At 45.7% G+C, this 16149-nt stretch overlaps 1 protein-coding gene across 1 annotated transcript in view; it reads right to left on the minus strand.

Annotated features, from left to right (window-relative positions):
* Nucleotides 1-304: 304 nt before the first annotated feature.
* The window catches only part of LOC139411878 (E3 ubiquitin-protein ligase KCMF1-like), a 28514-nt gene continuing 12669 nt past the window's right edge, over nt 305-16149 (minus strand). Inside the window, exons 4-8 of the mRNA XM_071158627.1 lie at nt 10294-10395; nt 8767-8935; nt 2605-2693; nt 2131-2342; nt 305-1990 (exon numbers count right to left, since the gene is read on the minus strand). Coding sequence (XP_071014728.1) covers nt 1699-1990; nt 2131-2342; nt 2605-2693; nt 8767-8935; nt 10294-10395 — 864 coding nt within the window. The 3' untranslated portion in view covers nt 305-1698. The remainder of the gene's footprint in view (nt 1991-2130; nt 2343-2604; nt 2694-8766; nt 8936-10293; nt 10396-16149) is intronic.

The raw sequence follows: 16149 nt of genomic DNA on the forward strand, positions 1-16149 counted from the left end.
CTGCCTTTTAGAAGACAACACTCCCTACTTTCAGACCTGCCTTTTAGAAGACAACACTCCCTACTTTCAGACCTGCCTTTTAGAAGACAACACTCCCTACTTTCAGACCTTTTAGAAGACAACACTCCCTACTTTCAGACCTGCCTTTTAGAAGACAACACTCCCTACTTTCAGACCTTTTAGAAGACAACACTCCCTACTTTCAGACCTTTTAGAAGACAACACTCCCTACTTTCAGACCTTTTAGAAGACAACACTCCCTACATTCAGACCTTTTAGAAGACAACACTCCCTACTTTCAGACCTGCCTTTTAGAAGACAACACTCCCTACTTTCAGACCTGCCTTTTAGAAGACAACACTCCCTACTTTCAGACCTGCCTTTTAGAAGACAACACTCCCTACTTTCAGACCTGCCTTTTAGAAGACAACACTCCCTACTTTCAGACCTTTTAGAAGACAACACTCCCTACTTTCAGACCTGCCTTTTAGAAGACAACACTCCCTACTTTCAGACCTGCCTTTTAGAAGACAACACTCCCTACTTTCAGACCTGCCTTTTAGAAGACAACACTCCCTACTTTCAGACCTGCCTTTTAGAAGACAACACTCCCTACTTTCAGACCTTTTAGAAGACAACACTCCCTACTTTCAGACCTTTTAGAAGACAACACTCCCTACTTTCAGACCTGCCTTTTAGAAGACAACACTCCCTACTTCCAGACCTGCCTTTTAGAAGAAAACACTCCCTTTTTATACCAGTCTTGTGGATCTTCTATGGTCCTCTTGTGTAACATGTCTAATTACCTCCTTTATGTAGTGTTATGCATACTGTATGAAGCTTCTCTCTGGATATGCAACTCAAAAAAACTGAGCTACGGGTCAGTTGGCATTAAGCAGAAGGTCACATGGCACCGTAAGTGATATTAAACACGTGGTAGGAACTAAACCATTCAATCAACAGTCTCTGAGGAGTGAATCATTTGTGTAGAACTAAAATTAAAATTAAAAAACACCCCCTATAATTGACAGAGCAGGTTAGGAAGATTAGCCATAGACCGAACACACATATGCTATCCTATAGGAGTTAAAACATCTCTACGATGATACCCGACTCCCCGATTTGTGATAGCAGTTTAATATGGAACAGTGACTGTAGTTGAGAAGAGGGAACACAGTGGTGAACAATCTGGACGTGCCAACGTTTGTTGTGGCAAACCATCAAAGTAGGTTTTGATAAATATCCAGGAACACAGAGGCGTAGGAGGAGAGAATCTGGGAAGACGTCTCCTTAAAACGTCTCCTTAAAACCCACTGGGTTTTAAGGGATAGGGGACAAGGAGTATGCAATTGAGATCTTCCCACTGTCTGTCTGTCCTCTTGTGTGTCTGTGGACGACTCTATGATAATAAATGATCAAGCTGCTATACCTACCCATCTATCTGACCTACGTTCACCTGCTGGGGGCCAAGCAGTCAAACACGTCTTCATGTGGAGTTGATTATCCGCTTTCATTCATAAACATTTATATAGATGTATTATAAATTGTTCAATTGCCTCTTGCTCACAACACTCGCTCTCTCACGTTCACATTCTGTGTCCTGTCATGTACACATTGTAATAGAATGTGGTGGTGGTGTGGGGGGTTGACAGATGAGATGACAATTTCCCCCCCCCTCCCCCAACTTTGTAGTGGTGGCTACGGCAACGCCGGGGGATGCTGCTCGTTCTTCAGTTCTCGGAGGTTGAGGTTCTGCAGAGCCACGTCTAGGGTCATGACCCCCACGCAGCCCATATCTTCGAAGGCGGCGAAGGCATCCGAGCCTCGCGTCACGGCATCGTGGTAGTCACGGAGATCGTCGTCGTCTTCGCTGTGTTCGGGATTGGCCAGCAGGGTGGAGAGGAGGAGCTCCGTGACGAAGAGCGAGCGGTCCGCCCACTGGCCCTCACATAGCTGGTGTTCCGCCTCTGACAACCTCGGCTCACTCAGTCTGGAGGGGGAGGGAGGATGGAGGGGGGACAAATGGAGCTCTATTACAAAAACAATCCATCACCCACATCTAACGGGCAGACAAGCCTCTCGCTCAAGAGAATAACTAGTATAAATGAAGTGTAGCAGACAGTTGCCAACCTGTTGAGAAGGAACTGGGAGGTGCTGCTCTGTGTTTTGGGCTCCTGCTGCTCCGGGTTGGGACTAAGGTTGTTGAAGAAGTTGGAGCCAGGGTTGGCGTTGTGATTCCCTGCGTGGTTGGAGGTGCGGCTGCCGCGTTGCGAGGTGCCCCGGGCCGTCTCCAACTGCTGTCTGGTAGCCTGGGTCTGCTGCCAATCCACCTGGAGCTGCATCTACAGGACGAAGTGATGAGGACGAAGAAGACCGAAGTGGGAGGAGGAGGAGAAGATGAAGACAGGAAGTTGGAAGAGAGGGGACGGAGGAAGTGATGAACAAGAAGTCGTAGAAGACAATGAAGAGTTAAAGTGCTTCACTTAAGGGCATAAATGGCAGAATAATTGCATCAGATTCTAGGCTACTGATAACAACAACCGGAGGGCTCTGGGATTCGAACTGTCGACCCTCTGGTTGCTGACCCTCCTATGGACTACCTACCTGGAGCTGCTGTAGCTGGGAGGCTGAAGGACCTGAACTCAGCTGGCTGCCCGCCGACCTACGCACCCCTGACAACTGGGACAGCAGCTCTGCGAGGCGTGGGGAGGAAGAAGGGGTTAAATAAAAATGTCATTTCTGTCTGTCCATGTGGCAGTCTATCTGGGCCGGTGCCATTAAAAAACAGCAGTGGTAGGCATTGAACCAAACGGATTAAAATCGGGATTAAAAACAGGATTAGGATAACTAAGGAATGTGTCATGGCAACACCGACACGAACACTGTCTTTACTGATATACTGGTCTGTCAGGGCCTTGGGTGGGAGGGGGGTGTTAGTCTTGACTGGTCTATTGGGGGGGGGTGGGGGCGGGTATGTACTAAGGGTGTGTGTTGCACAGTGCATATTCTTTTTTAGGAATCTGTTGTGTGTGTGTCCTAACAGTGTGTGTGTGTCCTACCAGTATGTGTGTGTGTGTGTCCTACCAGTGTGTGTGTGTCCTACCAGTGTGTGTGTGTGTGTCCTACCAGTGTGTGTGTGTCCTACCAGTGTGTGTGTGTCCTACCAGTGTGTGTGTGTCCTACCAGTGTGTGTGTGTGTGTGTGTGTGTGTGTGTCCTACCAGTGTGTGTGTGTCCTACCAGTGTGTGTGTGTCCTACTCCAAAATGTATGAAAATAAAAAGCACGCCGACATCATCTAAAATACAACTTCTACCTCCAGAAATGAGCCAAAATGAACACATTGGACCATGCATATAGGCTATCCATGGTGTACATTATCAGATGAACATATTGGACCATGCATATAGGCTATCCATGGTGTACATTATCAGATGAACATATTGGACCATGCATATAGGCTATCCATGGTGTACATTATCAGATGAACACATTGGACCATGCATATAGGCTATCCATGGTGTACATTATCAGATTAACATATTGGACCATGCATATAGGCTATCCATGGTGTACATTATCAGATGAACATATTGGACCATGCATATAGGCTATCCATGGTGTACATTATCAGATGAACACATTGGACCATGCATATAGGCTATCCATGGTGTACATTATCAGATGAACATATTGGACCATGCATATAGGCTATCCATGGTGTACATTATCAGATGAACACATTGGACCATGCATATAGGCTATCCATGGTGTACATTATCAGATGTGCAATAAGAATGATCTCCGTCGCCTGATGTAGCAGGGTGAACAGAAATACATATACACAGGCCCAAATAATGGAAACACTTGAGTAAATGAGGGATACAAAGTGCATTGAAAGCAGGTGCTTCCGCACAGGTGTGGTTCTTCAGGTAATTAAGCAATGACATCCTGTCATCTATAGAATAGCTTCCAAACATACCCTCGTAAAACTGACTATCCTACCGATCCTCGACTTCGGCGATGTCATCTACAAAATAGCTTCCAATACTCTACTCAGCAAATTGGATGCAGTCTATCACAGTGCCATCCGTTTTGTTACCAAAGCGCCTTACACCACCCACCACTGCATCCTGTCTGCTCTAGTCGGCTGGCCCCCGCTACATATTCGTCGCCAGACCCACTGGCTCCAGGTCATCTACAAGTCTCTGCTAGGTAAAGCCCCGCCTTATCTCAGCTCACTGGTCACGATAACAACACCCACCCGTAGCACGCGCTCCAGCAGGTATATCTCACTGGTCATCCCTAAAGCCAACACCTCCTTTGGCCGCCTATCCTCCCAGTTCTCTGTTGCCATTGACTGGAACTAATTGCAACAACAACAAAAAAAAATTGCTGAAGTTGGAAACTTACATCTCCCTCACTAACTTTAAACATCAGCTATCTGAGCAGCTAACCGATCGCTGCAGCTGTACACAGCCCATCTGTAAATAGCCCACCCAGTCTATCTACCTCATCCCCATATTGTTTTTATTTACTTTTTTTGCTCTTTTGCACACCAGTATTTCTACTTACACGTCATCATCTGCACCTCTATCACTCCAGTGTTAATCTGCTACTTTGTCATTATTTTGCTACCATGGCCTATTTTATTGTCTTACCTCCTCATGCCATTTAGACACACTGTATATAGACTTTCTTTTTTTTCCTATTGTGTTATTGACTGTACGCTTGTTTATGTGTCACTCTGTTGTTGTTTCTGTCGCACTGCTTTGCTTCGTCTTGGCCAGGTCGCAGTTGTAAATGAGAATTTGTTCTCAACTAGCCTAACTGGTTAAATAAAGGTGATGATTTAGGCTACCATGTCTATGCCCCCCCCCCCCCCCCCCCCACCCCCCATAGGTTGAAAATTCCCCCATCTACAGAGCAGGACTGGTCACTGAATGGTTTGGTGAGCATAAACTATATGTCCTGGGCCATCTCAGTCACCAGAGCTCAACCAAATTGAACACTTATGGGAGATTCTGGAGTTGGCCCTTGAGACAGCATTTTTTTCCACCCCCATCAACAACAAAAAACACCAAATGATGGAATTTCTCATGGAAGAAGATAAGACTTCCAGACACTGGTATAATGTATGCCAAGGCGCATTGAAACTGTTCTGGCTCATGGTGGCCCAATGCCCTAAAAACATGGTGTTTCCTTTATTTTGGCAGTTACACACTTTTTGTGTGTGTGTGTGTGTGTGTGTGTGTGTGTGTGTGTAATGAACAGCTAAATAAAGACTGGACGGTCGGGCATTCGAGCGGTTGCGTCCATTTCTACTGTAAAATGGACTCTACAAAGTGATGAAATGTAGCCCTGTTGTGGTGACCGTATTACCGCCACACCGGCAGTCATGAGTCATGAAGGCAGTCAAATTCCACTTGACCCTTTAGTCACGGCAATTAAGCTTCGCCAAGCTCTGATGCTGCTCCTGGTCGTAACCTAGTAGCCTACCAAACTTGCTAACTGCCTGGTACTCAGCACTCTATTTTCCCTCTAATCACTCTGACATCAATGCAAAATGTATTTTTATATTAACTTGGCAAGTCAGTTTAGAACAAATTCTTATTTACAATGACGGTCTACCCCGGCCAAACCCTAACGACGCTGGGCCAATTGTGCGCCGACCTATGGGACTCCCAATCACGACCTATGGGACTCCCAATTACGGCTGGTGGTGATGCAGCCTGGAATCTAACCAGATTCTGTAGTGACGCCTCTAGCACTGAGATGCAGTGCCTTAAGACCGCTGGCCACTCGGGAGCCCAAAAATCGAATCAAACACTTCACGAGAGCAACATTTCTATAGCCTATGCAATTGCGTGAGAAAACAGGAGTGATGGCCTCTTAAAAAGAGGAGGCTCCCATCAGCTTTCTATAGGCTAACCTTAATATATGTATTTCTCAACTTTCCTAATATTAAGCACATTGCTTAGATTTACAACAGGAGCATAACCTAGCTGGCTGGCATGAAAATAAATCATAGGAAAAGCGTTCTCCATTTCCTATTTAAGTGCATAGATATATGCATTTCCTCTGCCCCTCTTTCGATACACGTGCATGATTAATGGTCCAATCGAAATTAACTAAATGTCACGTTATTTAGTATATGTAAAGACAAGATTAAATCAAGAATAGTGTGATGAGTGACAATATTAGCCCATCACTAGTGAATGATCCCCAATTTAAGGCAAGAAACTGACTTTTTTTGGCAACTTTTTCTAATCATAGTATCACAACTCATGTAGCCTGGCCCATAGGCCTATATGTTTTAATAAGGTTAGTATCACACCTCATGTAGCCTAGCCCATAGGCCTATATGTTTTAATAAGGTTAGTATCACAACTCATGTAGCCTAGCCCATAGGCCTATATGTTTTAATAAGGTTAGTATCACAACTCATGTAGCCTAGCCCATAGGCCTATATGTTTTAATAAGGTTAGTATCACACCTCATGTAGCCTAGCCCATAGGCCTATATGTTTTAATAAGGTTAGTATCACAACTCATGTAGCCTAGCCCATAGGCCTATATGTTTTAATAAGGTTTATCACAACTAAAGTGGCCAAATAACTTCTTAATTTAAGCACATTAATTAATCTGCTTTACAAGGGGCGTAACTGATATCATACATAAGCAGTGCGTGACTTTCAAAAAACATTTTACCTTTATTTAACTAGGTAAGTCAGTTAAGAACAAATTCTTATTTTCAATGAAGGCCTAGGAACAGTGGGTTAACTGCCTGTTCAGGGGCAGAACAACAGATTTGTACCTTGTCAGCTCGGGGATTTGATATTGCAACATTTTGGTTACTAGTCCAACGCGCTAACCACTTGGCTACGCTGCCGCCCCAAAGCCATTTGGCATAGCCACATCAGGACATAACATAAGGACAACTCAGAGTATGCTATTCTTTTATTCGGAAATACTATATTTTCTTCAAATCATGCTTCTTTAGACCTGTCTAAAATAAATAATGGCTATATTACATGGATTTATTAGACTTTTTAAAATGGCATGTTGGCTATGTGTGGAAGCCAGGAGATGCTACATGTGTTTGTTGAATAACAGTCAATTACCATGAGACAGACAGTGTTTTGCTTTACAATAACCGTGACCGCCAAAGTCCTAGCTGCGTGCCATTCCAAATCATGTCCAATCAATTGAATTTACCACAGGTGGACTCCAATCAAGGTGTAGAAACATCTCAAGGATGATCAATGGAAACAGGATGCACCGGAGCTCAATTTCAAGTTTCATAGCAAAAGGTCTGAATACTTAAGTAAATAATGTATTTCAGTTTATTTTTAATAAATGTGCAAAAAAAATGTAAAACCTGTTTTTGCTTTGTCATTGTGGGGTATTGTGATGTCATTGTGGGGTATTGTGATGTCATCGTGGGGTATTGTGATGTCATCGTGGGGTATTGTGATGTCATTATGGGGTATTGTGTGTTTTAGAATGAAAACATTTCCTTTAATCCATTTTAGAATAAGGCTGTAACTAACATAAAATGTGGAAAAAGTCAACGTGTCTGAATACTTTCCGAATGTACCGTACATTTTAAAGTAGTTATCGGCAGAGAAAGGGGGGGAAGTCACAGCCATTTTCAAGTCTGGCCGTAGATTTAAGCCAATTTTTTTTTTTTTTTTTTAAAGTCAAAACTAACTAGGCCACTCAGGAACATTCAATGTCGTCTTGGTTAGCCTTGTGTTTTAGTGTCTGTTTGAAAAGTTGGGTTATTGTTAAAAAAAACTCCCTAGTCCTTCCCGATGAGCATACCCATAACATGATGCAGCCACCGCCATTCTTGAAAATATGAAGAGTGGTACTCGGCCATGTGTTGTGTTTGCCCCAAACATAACGCTTTGTATTCAGGACATAGTTAGTTTCTCTGTCAAAATGTTTTGGAATATTTGTATTCTGTTCAGGCTTCCTTCTTTTCACTCTGTCATTTAGGTTAGTATTGTGGAGTAACTACAATGTCGTTGATCCACCCTCAGTTTTCTCCTATCACAGCCATTCAACTCTGTTTTAAAGTCACCGTTGGCATCATGGTGATATGCCTGAGGGGTTTCCTTCCTCTCCGGCAACTGAGTTAGGAAGGACGCCTGTATCTTTGTAGTGACTGAGTGTATTGATACACCATCCAAAGTGTAATTAATAACTTCACTATGCTCAAAGGGATATTCAATGTTTGTTTTTTTGCCCATCTACCAATAGGTGCCCTTCTTTGCGAAGCATTGGGAAACTCTGGTCTTTGTGGTTGAATATGTTTGAAATTCACTACTTGACAGAGACCGTCCAAATAATTGTATGTGTGGGGGTACAGAGATGAGGTAGTCATAAAAAAATAAATCATGTTACACACTTGTGTTGCATGGACTCACTCTGCAATATGTTAAATTGTTAAGCAAATGTTTCCTCCTGAACTAATTTACCATAACAAAGGAATTGAATACTTATTGACGCAAGACATTTCAGTTTTTCATTTGTAAAAAAAAAAAAAATGTCTAAAATCATAATTCCACTTTCACAGTATGGTGTATTGTGGGTAGACCAGTGATTCAATCCATTTTTTTTTTAAATCAGTCTAATGTAACAAAATGTGGAAAAAAAATGTCCAGGGGTGTGAATAGTTTCCGAAGGCTCTGTAAATATATTTCGTAGAACAGACTTCTGCATTAGGCGGTGTCATCTCCAAACCAGCCGTCCCCATCCTACCTCCTATAGGATCCATGGCCTCCCTGTTGTAGTTGGAGCTCTGTGTAGTAGAGCTCCCCCCGGAGGTTGACGAGGTGAAGTGCATGTTGGATCGACGGGCCCTCGGCCCCCCTAGACCCCGACCCGGGTGGATCATCCTACGCACGTGCCGCACACCGCTCGACTCATCGTGGAGCAACACCGTCAAGGAACATCAAGGGCACGTCATGAATATACACAACATGTAAATAAAAAGATCCCAGAAATGTTCCACACAAAAATATTATTTCTCTCAATATTGTGCCCAGATTTATTTACATCCCTGTTGGTGATCATTTCTCATTGGCTATTAACTACTAACTACTCATTAGATAATCCATCCATCGGCCGGTTGTGTCATATCAAGAAGCTGATTACACAGGTGCACCTTGTGTTGGGGACAAAACATTTTTTAAAGGCCACTAAAATGTACAGTTGTGTCACACAACAGAATGCAATTGGCATGCTGACTACAAGAATGTCCACCAGAGCTGTTGCCAGAGAATTGAATGTTCATTTCTCTACCATAAGCCGCCTCCAATATATATATATTTTTTTTGAGAATTTGACAGTAGGTCCAACATGCCTCACAACCACAGACCACGTGTATATTGCTGATGTCAACGTTGTGAACAGAGCGCCCCGTTGTGGCGATGCAGTTATAGTATGGGGCAGGCATAAGCTACGGACAACAAACAGTTTCATTTTAATCAATGGCACAGAGATAACGTGACGAGATGAGGCCCATGTTTTTTTTTTTAAGGTGTCCTTGAGCAACACATGCATATCTGTATTCCCAGTCAGGTGAAATCCATAGATTAGTGCCTAATGAATTTATTTCAATTGACTGATATCCTTATGAAATTGTTGCATTTATACTTTTTTGTTCAGTATAGACACATCTTCCCACTAGACTAGAGTTCAGTTGTGGTTTGCTGATATCACTGGTCGCCATCCTCTCTGTCAGATTATATTTTTTTGTAGTGAAAGAGCGGGAGTCGGGACGCGAGAATCGACCAATTCTTAATGGCTAGCTAGCCCTATTGACTTACTATGGGGTTGTGATCTACACGCCAGTGGGACGCGAGAATCAACCAATTCTTAATGGCTAGCTAGCCCTATTGACTTACTATGGGGTTGTGATCTACACACATCAGTGGGTATTATAGGCAGGTAAACAAGCCAAAATGAAACACCATGTATTTATTAACATATCAAGATAGAATATTAATATTGTAGTCAGGCAAGATATGAGATGTGAAGAGGCAAAGTCCGTTTATTTTCTCTCTTCAGCCCAAACAATTTTCGCCACCGATTTTAGAGAAATATTGCATTACATCGTCTTTACGTCCTTTTCATTGAAGCGTTGACGCACGCTTTCGAAAATATTTACAAGCGAAGTACGCATCCCAAGAAAGGCCTCCCTTTTTGCATACTTTGATTTGGACTCATTCATGCTCAAAGAACGGTAGTGTGCCTATTGGGAAAGACCCTGAGGGTAAAGGATATCAAGTCTCTGGGTGCTCTGTGTTCAAGTGTGAGATGAGCAGCGAAGTCGCCCGTCACGTGATTAGGGTCTCCGCCAGGCAGCACAGCACATATGGGACAGATCTGGAGAGAGAGAGAGAGAACCAAGGGTTGGAACCAAAATTGGAGAGGGAGAGAGAGAGAGAGAGAGAGAACCAAGGGTTGGAACCAAAATTGGAGAGGGAGAGAGAGAGAGAGAGAGAGAGAGAGAGAACCAAGGGTTGGAACCAAAATTGGAGAGGGAGAGAGAGAGAGAGAGAAAACCAAGGGTTGGAACCAAAATTGGAGAGGGAGAGAGAGAGAACCAAGGGTTGGAACCAAAATTGGAGAGGGAGAGAGAGAGAGAGAGAGAGAGAGAACCAAGGGTTGGAACCAAAATTGGAGAGGGAGAGAGAGAGAGAGAGAGAGAGAGAGAGAGAGAGAGAACCAAGGGTTGGAACCAAAATTATTTTCCAATCGTTCATTCCACTGTCTGACCAGCAAAATAAAATGTTCTTAACCGAAAAGTCATGTTTATATAATTCCTTTTTTATTATATTTTTTTACATTTGCCTCAACATTAAAGTGATCTATCAATCAGTGCGGATAGAGCAGCTTGCCGTGGACTGGGCAGTGGACTGGGCCGTGGACTGGGCCGTGGACTGGGCCGTGGACTGGGCAAGCTGTTTACATGCGTTGGACAGACAAGTGTAGGGCGCTAGATGAGTTATACCTCCAGAGGAGCAGCTTCTATCAAGTTCAGGCTGCAGGGTAGCCTAGTGGTTAGAGTGTAGGGGTGGCAGGTAGCCTAGTGGTTAGAGTGTAGAGGCGCCAGGGTAGCCTATTGGTTAGAGTGTAGAGGTGGCAGGGTAGCCTAGTGGTTAGAGTGTAGGGGTGGCAGGTAGCCTAATGGTTAGAGTGTAGAGGAGGCAGGTAGCCTAGTGGTTAGAGTGTAGAGGCGGCAGAATAGCCTAGTGGTTAGAGTGTAGAGGCGGCAGGTAGCCTAGTGGTTAGAGTGTGGAGGCGCCAGGTAGCCTAGTGGTTAGAGTGTAGAGGCGCCAGGGTAGCCTATTGGTTAGAGTGTAGAGGTGGCAGGTAGCCTAGTGGTTAGAGTGTAGAGGTGGCAGGTAGCCTAGTGGTTAGAGTGTAGAGGCGGCAGGTAGCCTAGTGGTTAGAGTGTAGAGGGGGCAGGTAGCCTAGGGGTTAGAGCGTAGGGGCGGCAGGTAGCTTAGTGGTTAGAGTGTAGAGGAGGCAGGTAGCCTAGTGGTTAGAGTGTAGAGGAGGCAGGTAGCCTAGTGGTTAGAATGTAGAGGAGGCAGGTAGCCTAGTGGTTAGAGTGTAGAGGCGGCAGGTAGCCTAGCGGTTAGAGTGTAGAGGCGCCAGGTAGCCTAGAGGTTAGAGCGTAGAGGAGGCAGGTAGCCTAGTGGTTAGAATGTAGAGGAGGCAGGTAGCCTAGAGGTTAGAGTGTAGAGGAGGCAGGGTAGCCTAGTGGTTAGAGTGTAGAGGGGGCAGGTAGCCTAGTGGTTAGAGCGTAGAGGCGGCAGGTAGCCTAGTGGTTAGAGCGTAGAGGCGGCAGGTAACCTAGTGGTTAGAGTGTAGAGGCGGCAGGTAACCTAGTGGTTAGAGCGTAGAGGCGGCAGGGTAGCCTAGTGGTTAGAGTGTAGATGCGGCAAGGTAGCCTAGTGGTTAGAGTGTAGAGGAGGCAGGGTAGTCTAGTGGTTAGAGTGTAGAGGGGGCAGGTAGCCTAGTGGTTAGAGCGTAGAGGAGGCAGGGTAGCCTAGTGGTTAGAGTGTAGAGGAGGCAGGTAGCCTAGTGGTTAGAGTGTAGAGGCGGTAGGGTAGCCTAGTGGTTAGAGTGTAGAGGCAGCAGGGTAGCCTAGTGGTTAGAGTGTAGAGGCGGCAGGGTAGCCTAGTGGTTAGTGTAGAGGAGGCAGGTAGCCTAGTGGTTAGAGCGTAGAGGCAGCAGGTAACCTAGTGGTTAGAGTGTAGAGGAGGCAGGGTAGCCTAGTGGTTAGAGTGTAGAGGAGGCAGGTAGCCTAGTGGTTAGAGTGTAGAGGAGGCAGGTAGTCTAGTGGTTAGAGTGTAGAGGCGGCAGGGTAGCCTAGTGGTTAGAGTGTAGAGGAGGCAGGTAGCCTAGTGGTTAGAGTGTAGAGGCTGCAGGGTAGCCTAGTGGTTAGAGTGTAGAGGAGGCAGGTAGCCTAGTGGTTAGAGTGTAGAGGCGGCAGGTAACCTAGTGGTTAGACCGTTGGGCCAGTAACAGAAAGGTAAAAATCTGTCGTTCTACCCCCTGAACAAGGCAGTTAACCCACTGTTCCCCGATAGGCTGTCAACTTAACTGACTTGCCTAGTTAAATAAAGGAGGCCAAGGAGCACGTACCTGGGGTCAATTAAATTGATAAGCCTCTTAACCTTCCTTTTCGACAGTGCTAATTGATCCTTACCAATGTCCCTAGCAATGCAATGCATAATATGACTGAAACCGTTTAACCCTTTTAATATCAATGATTTCTTGGTTGGAAGCTGCTCCATGGCTTTCACTGCCACTGTTTTCACCTACATCACAAATGTTTCGTGGTTAATAGTGGCTACTCGAGGTGCTAAGTGGTGTTTAGTGGGCGTGTACCTCTCCACGTGCATAGTGTCACTTCTCTGCACGTTCCTGTTGCGTCACAGGGGTGAAATGGACTGCTGTACCGAATTATTCTATATCGATATTATCAAAAATAAATCTACACTTTTTTTTATCGTTATTGGAGGGAAGTAATCACCTCTAATTATTGATATTGATTTATCACTCAGCCCTAATGGACATTACAATTTATTGCCCACAACTGCAGTCCTCATGCCTCCTTGCAGCATTCCTAAGGCACGTTCACGAAGATGAGCAGGGACCCTGGGCATCTTTTTTTGTGTGTCTTTTTCAGTCTGTAGAAAGGCCTCTTTAGTGTCCTAAGTTTTCATAACTGTGACCTTAATTGCCTACCGTCAAGCTGTTAGTGTCTTAACGACCGTTCCACAGGTGCATGTTCATTCATTGTTTATAGTTCATTGAACAAGCATGGGGAACAGTGTTTAAACCCTTTACAATGAAGATTTGTAAAGTCATTTAGATTTTTCCGAATTATCTTTGAAAGACAGGGTCCTGAAAAGGGGACGTTTCTTTTTTGTTGCTGCGTTTATATATATTTGCTAGTGCTCAACAACAACAAAATCTTGGTCGACCAGTCGACTAATTGGGGTCAGCCCTATCGTGCACACCCAGACAAAAATTATCAGCCAACAGGCAGGCATTGGAATAGGTTTGAGTGACAAGTGTCTATGCAAAGCCCTCACTCTTGTGTTTTTTGGTTGAAAAAAAAATATATATATATTTTTTTTTAAACACCCGTAACGTAAATTTACGTGGAGCGTGTTCAGATGGTCGTGTGTTCTCTCCAGGGGTTCTAGATCACTTTCCTTAACGAGTTTGATTTTGTTCCTCAAATATTTACTCTTTTGGTTCTGTTCCACGAACCGGGTTCCAACCCCTGGTAGAGAACACACGACCATCTGAACACGCTCCACATCAAATGAACCGGGTTCCAACCCCGGGAGAGAACACACGGCCATCTGAACACGCTCCACATCAAATGAACCGGGTTCTAACCCCTGGTAGAGAACACACGACCATCTGAACACGCTCCACATCAAATGAACCGGGTTCCAACCCCTGGAGAGAACACACGACCATCTGAACACGCTCCACGTCAAATTAACCGGGTTCCAACCCCTGGAGAGAACACACGACCATCTGAACACGCTCCACATCAAATGAACCGGGTTCCAACCCCTGGTAGAGAACACACGACCATCTGAACACGCTCCACATCAAATGAACCGGGTTCCAACCCCTGGCGAGAACACACGGCCATCTGAACACGCTCCACATCAAATGAACCGGGTTCCAACCCCTGGAGAGAACACACGACCATCTGAACACGCTTCACATCAAATGAACCGGGTTCCAACCCCTGGAGAGAACACACGACCATCTGAACACGCTCCACATCAAATGGACCGGGTTCCAACCCCTGATAGAGAACACACGACCATCTGAACACGCTCCACATCAAATGGACCGGGTTCCAACCCCTGGTAAAGAACACACGGCCATCTGAACACACTCCACATCAAATGAACCGGGTTCCAACCCCTGGTAGAGAACACACGACCATCTGAACACGCTCCACATCAAATGAACCGGGTTCCAACCCCTGGTAGAGAACACACGACCATCTGAACACGCTCCACATCAAATGAACCGGGTTCCAACCCCTGGTAGAGAACACACGGCCATCTGAACACGCTCCACATCAAATGAACCGGGTTCCAACCCCTGGTAGAGAACACACGACCATCTGAACACGCTCCACATCAAATGAACCGGGTTCCAACCCCTGGTAGAGAACACACGGCCATCTGAACACGCTCCACATCAAATGAACCGGGTTCCAACCCCTGGTAGAGAACACACGACCATCTGAACACGCTCCACATCAAATGAACCGGGTTCCAACCCCTGGTAGAGAACACACGACCATCTGAACACGCTCCACATCAAATGAACCGGGTTCCAACCCCTGGTAGAGAACACACGGCCATCTGAACACGCTCCACATCAAATGAACCGGGTTCCAACCCCTGGTAGAGAACACACGGCCATCTGAACACGCTCCACATCAAATGAACCGGGTTCCAACCCCTGGTAGAGAACACACGACCATCTGAACACGCTCCACATCAAATGAACCGGGTTCCAACCCCTGGTAGAGAACACACGACCATCTGAACACACTCCACATCAAATGAACCGGGTTCCAACCCCTGGTAGAGAACACACGACCATCTGAACACGCTCCACATCAAATGAACCGGGTTCCAACCCCTGGTAGAGAACACACGACCATCTGAACACGCTCCACATCAAATGAACCGGGTTCCAACCCCTGGTAGAGAACACACGGCCATCTGAACACGCCTCACATCAAATGAACCGGGTTCCAACCCCTGGTAGAGAACACACGACCATCTGAACACGCTCCACATCAAATGAACCGGGTTCCAACCCCTGGTAGAGAACACACGACCATCTGAACACGCTCCACATCAAATGAACCGGGTTCCAACCCCTGGTAGAGAACACACGACCATCTGAACACGCTCCACATCAAATGAACCGGGTTCCAACCCCTGGTAGAGAACACACGACCATCTGAACACGCTCCACATCAAATGAACCGGGTTCCAACCCCTGGTAGAGAACACACGACCATCTGAACACGCTCCACATCAAATGAACCGGGTTCCAACCCCTGGTAGAGAACACACGACCATCTGAACACGCTCCACATCAAATGAACCGGGTTCCAACCCCTGGTAGAGAACACACGACCATCTGAACACGCTCCACATCAAATGAACCGGGTTCCAACCCCTGGTAGAGAACACACGACCATCTGAACACGCTCCACATCAAATGAACCGGGTTCCAACCCCTGGTAGAGAACACACGACCATCTGAACACGCTCCACATCAAATGAACCGGGTTCCAACCCCTGGTAGAGAACACACGACCATCTGAACACGCTCCACATCAAATGAACCGGGTTCCAACCCCTGGTAGAGAACACACGACCATCTGAACACGCTCCACATCAAATGAACCGGGTTCCAACCCCTGGTAGAGAACACACGACCATCTGAACACGCTCCACATCAAATGAACCGGGTTCCAACCCCTGGTAGAGAACACACGACCATCTGAACACGCTCCACATCAAATGAACCGGGTTCCAACCCCTGGTAGAGAACACACGACCA

This window comes from Oncorhynchus clarkii, chromosome 6 (genome assembly GCF_045791955.1).
Source record: "Oncorhynchus clarkii lewisi isolate Uvic-CL-2024 chromosome 6, UVic_Ocla_1.0, whole genome shotgun sequence".
Classification (NCBI taxonomy): Eukaryota; Metazoa; Chordata; class Actinopteri; order Salmoniformes; family Salmonidae; genus Oncorhynchus; species Oncorhynchus clarkii.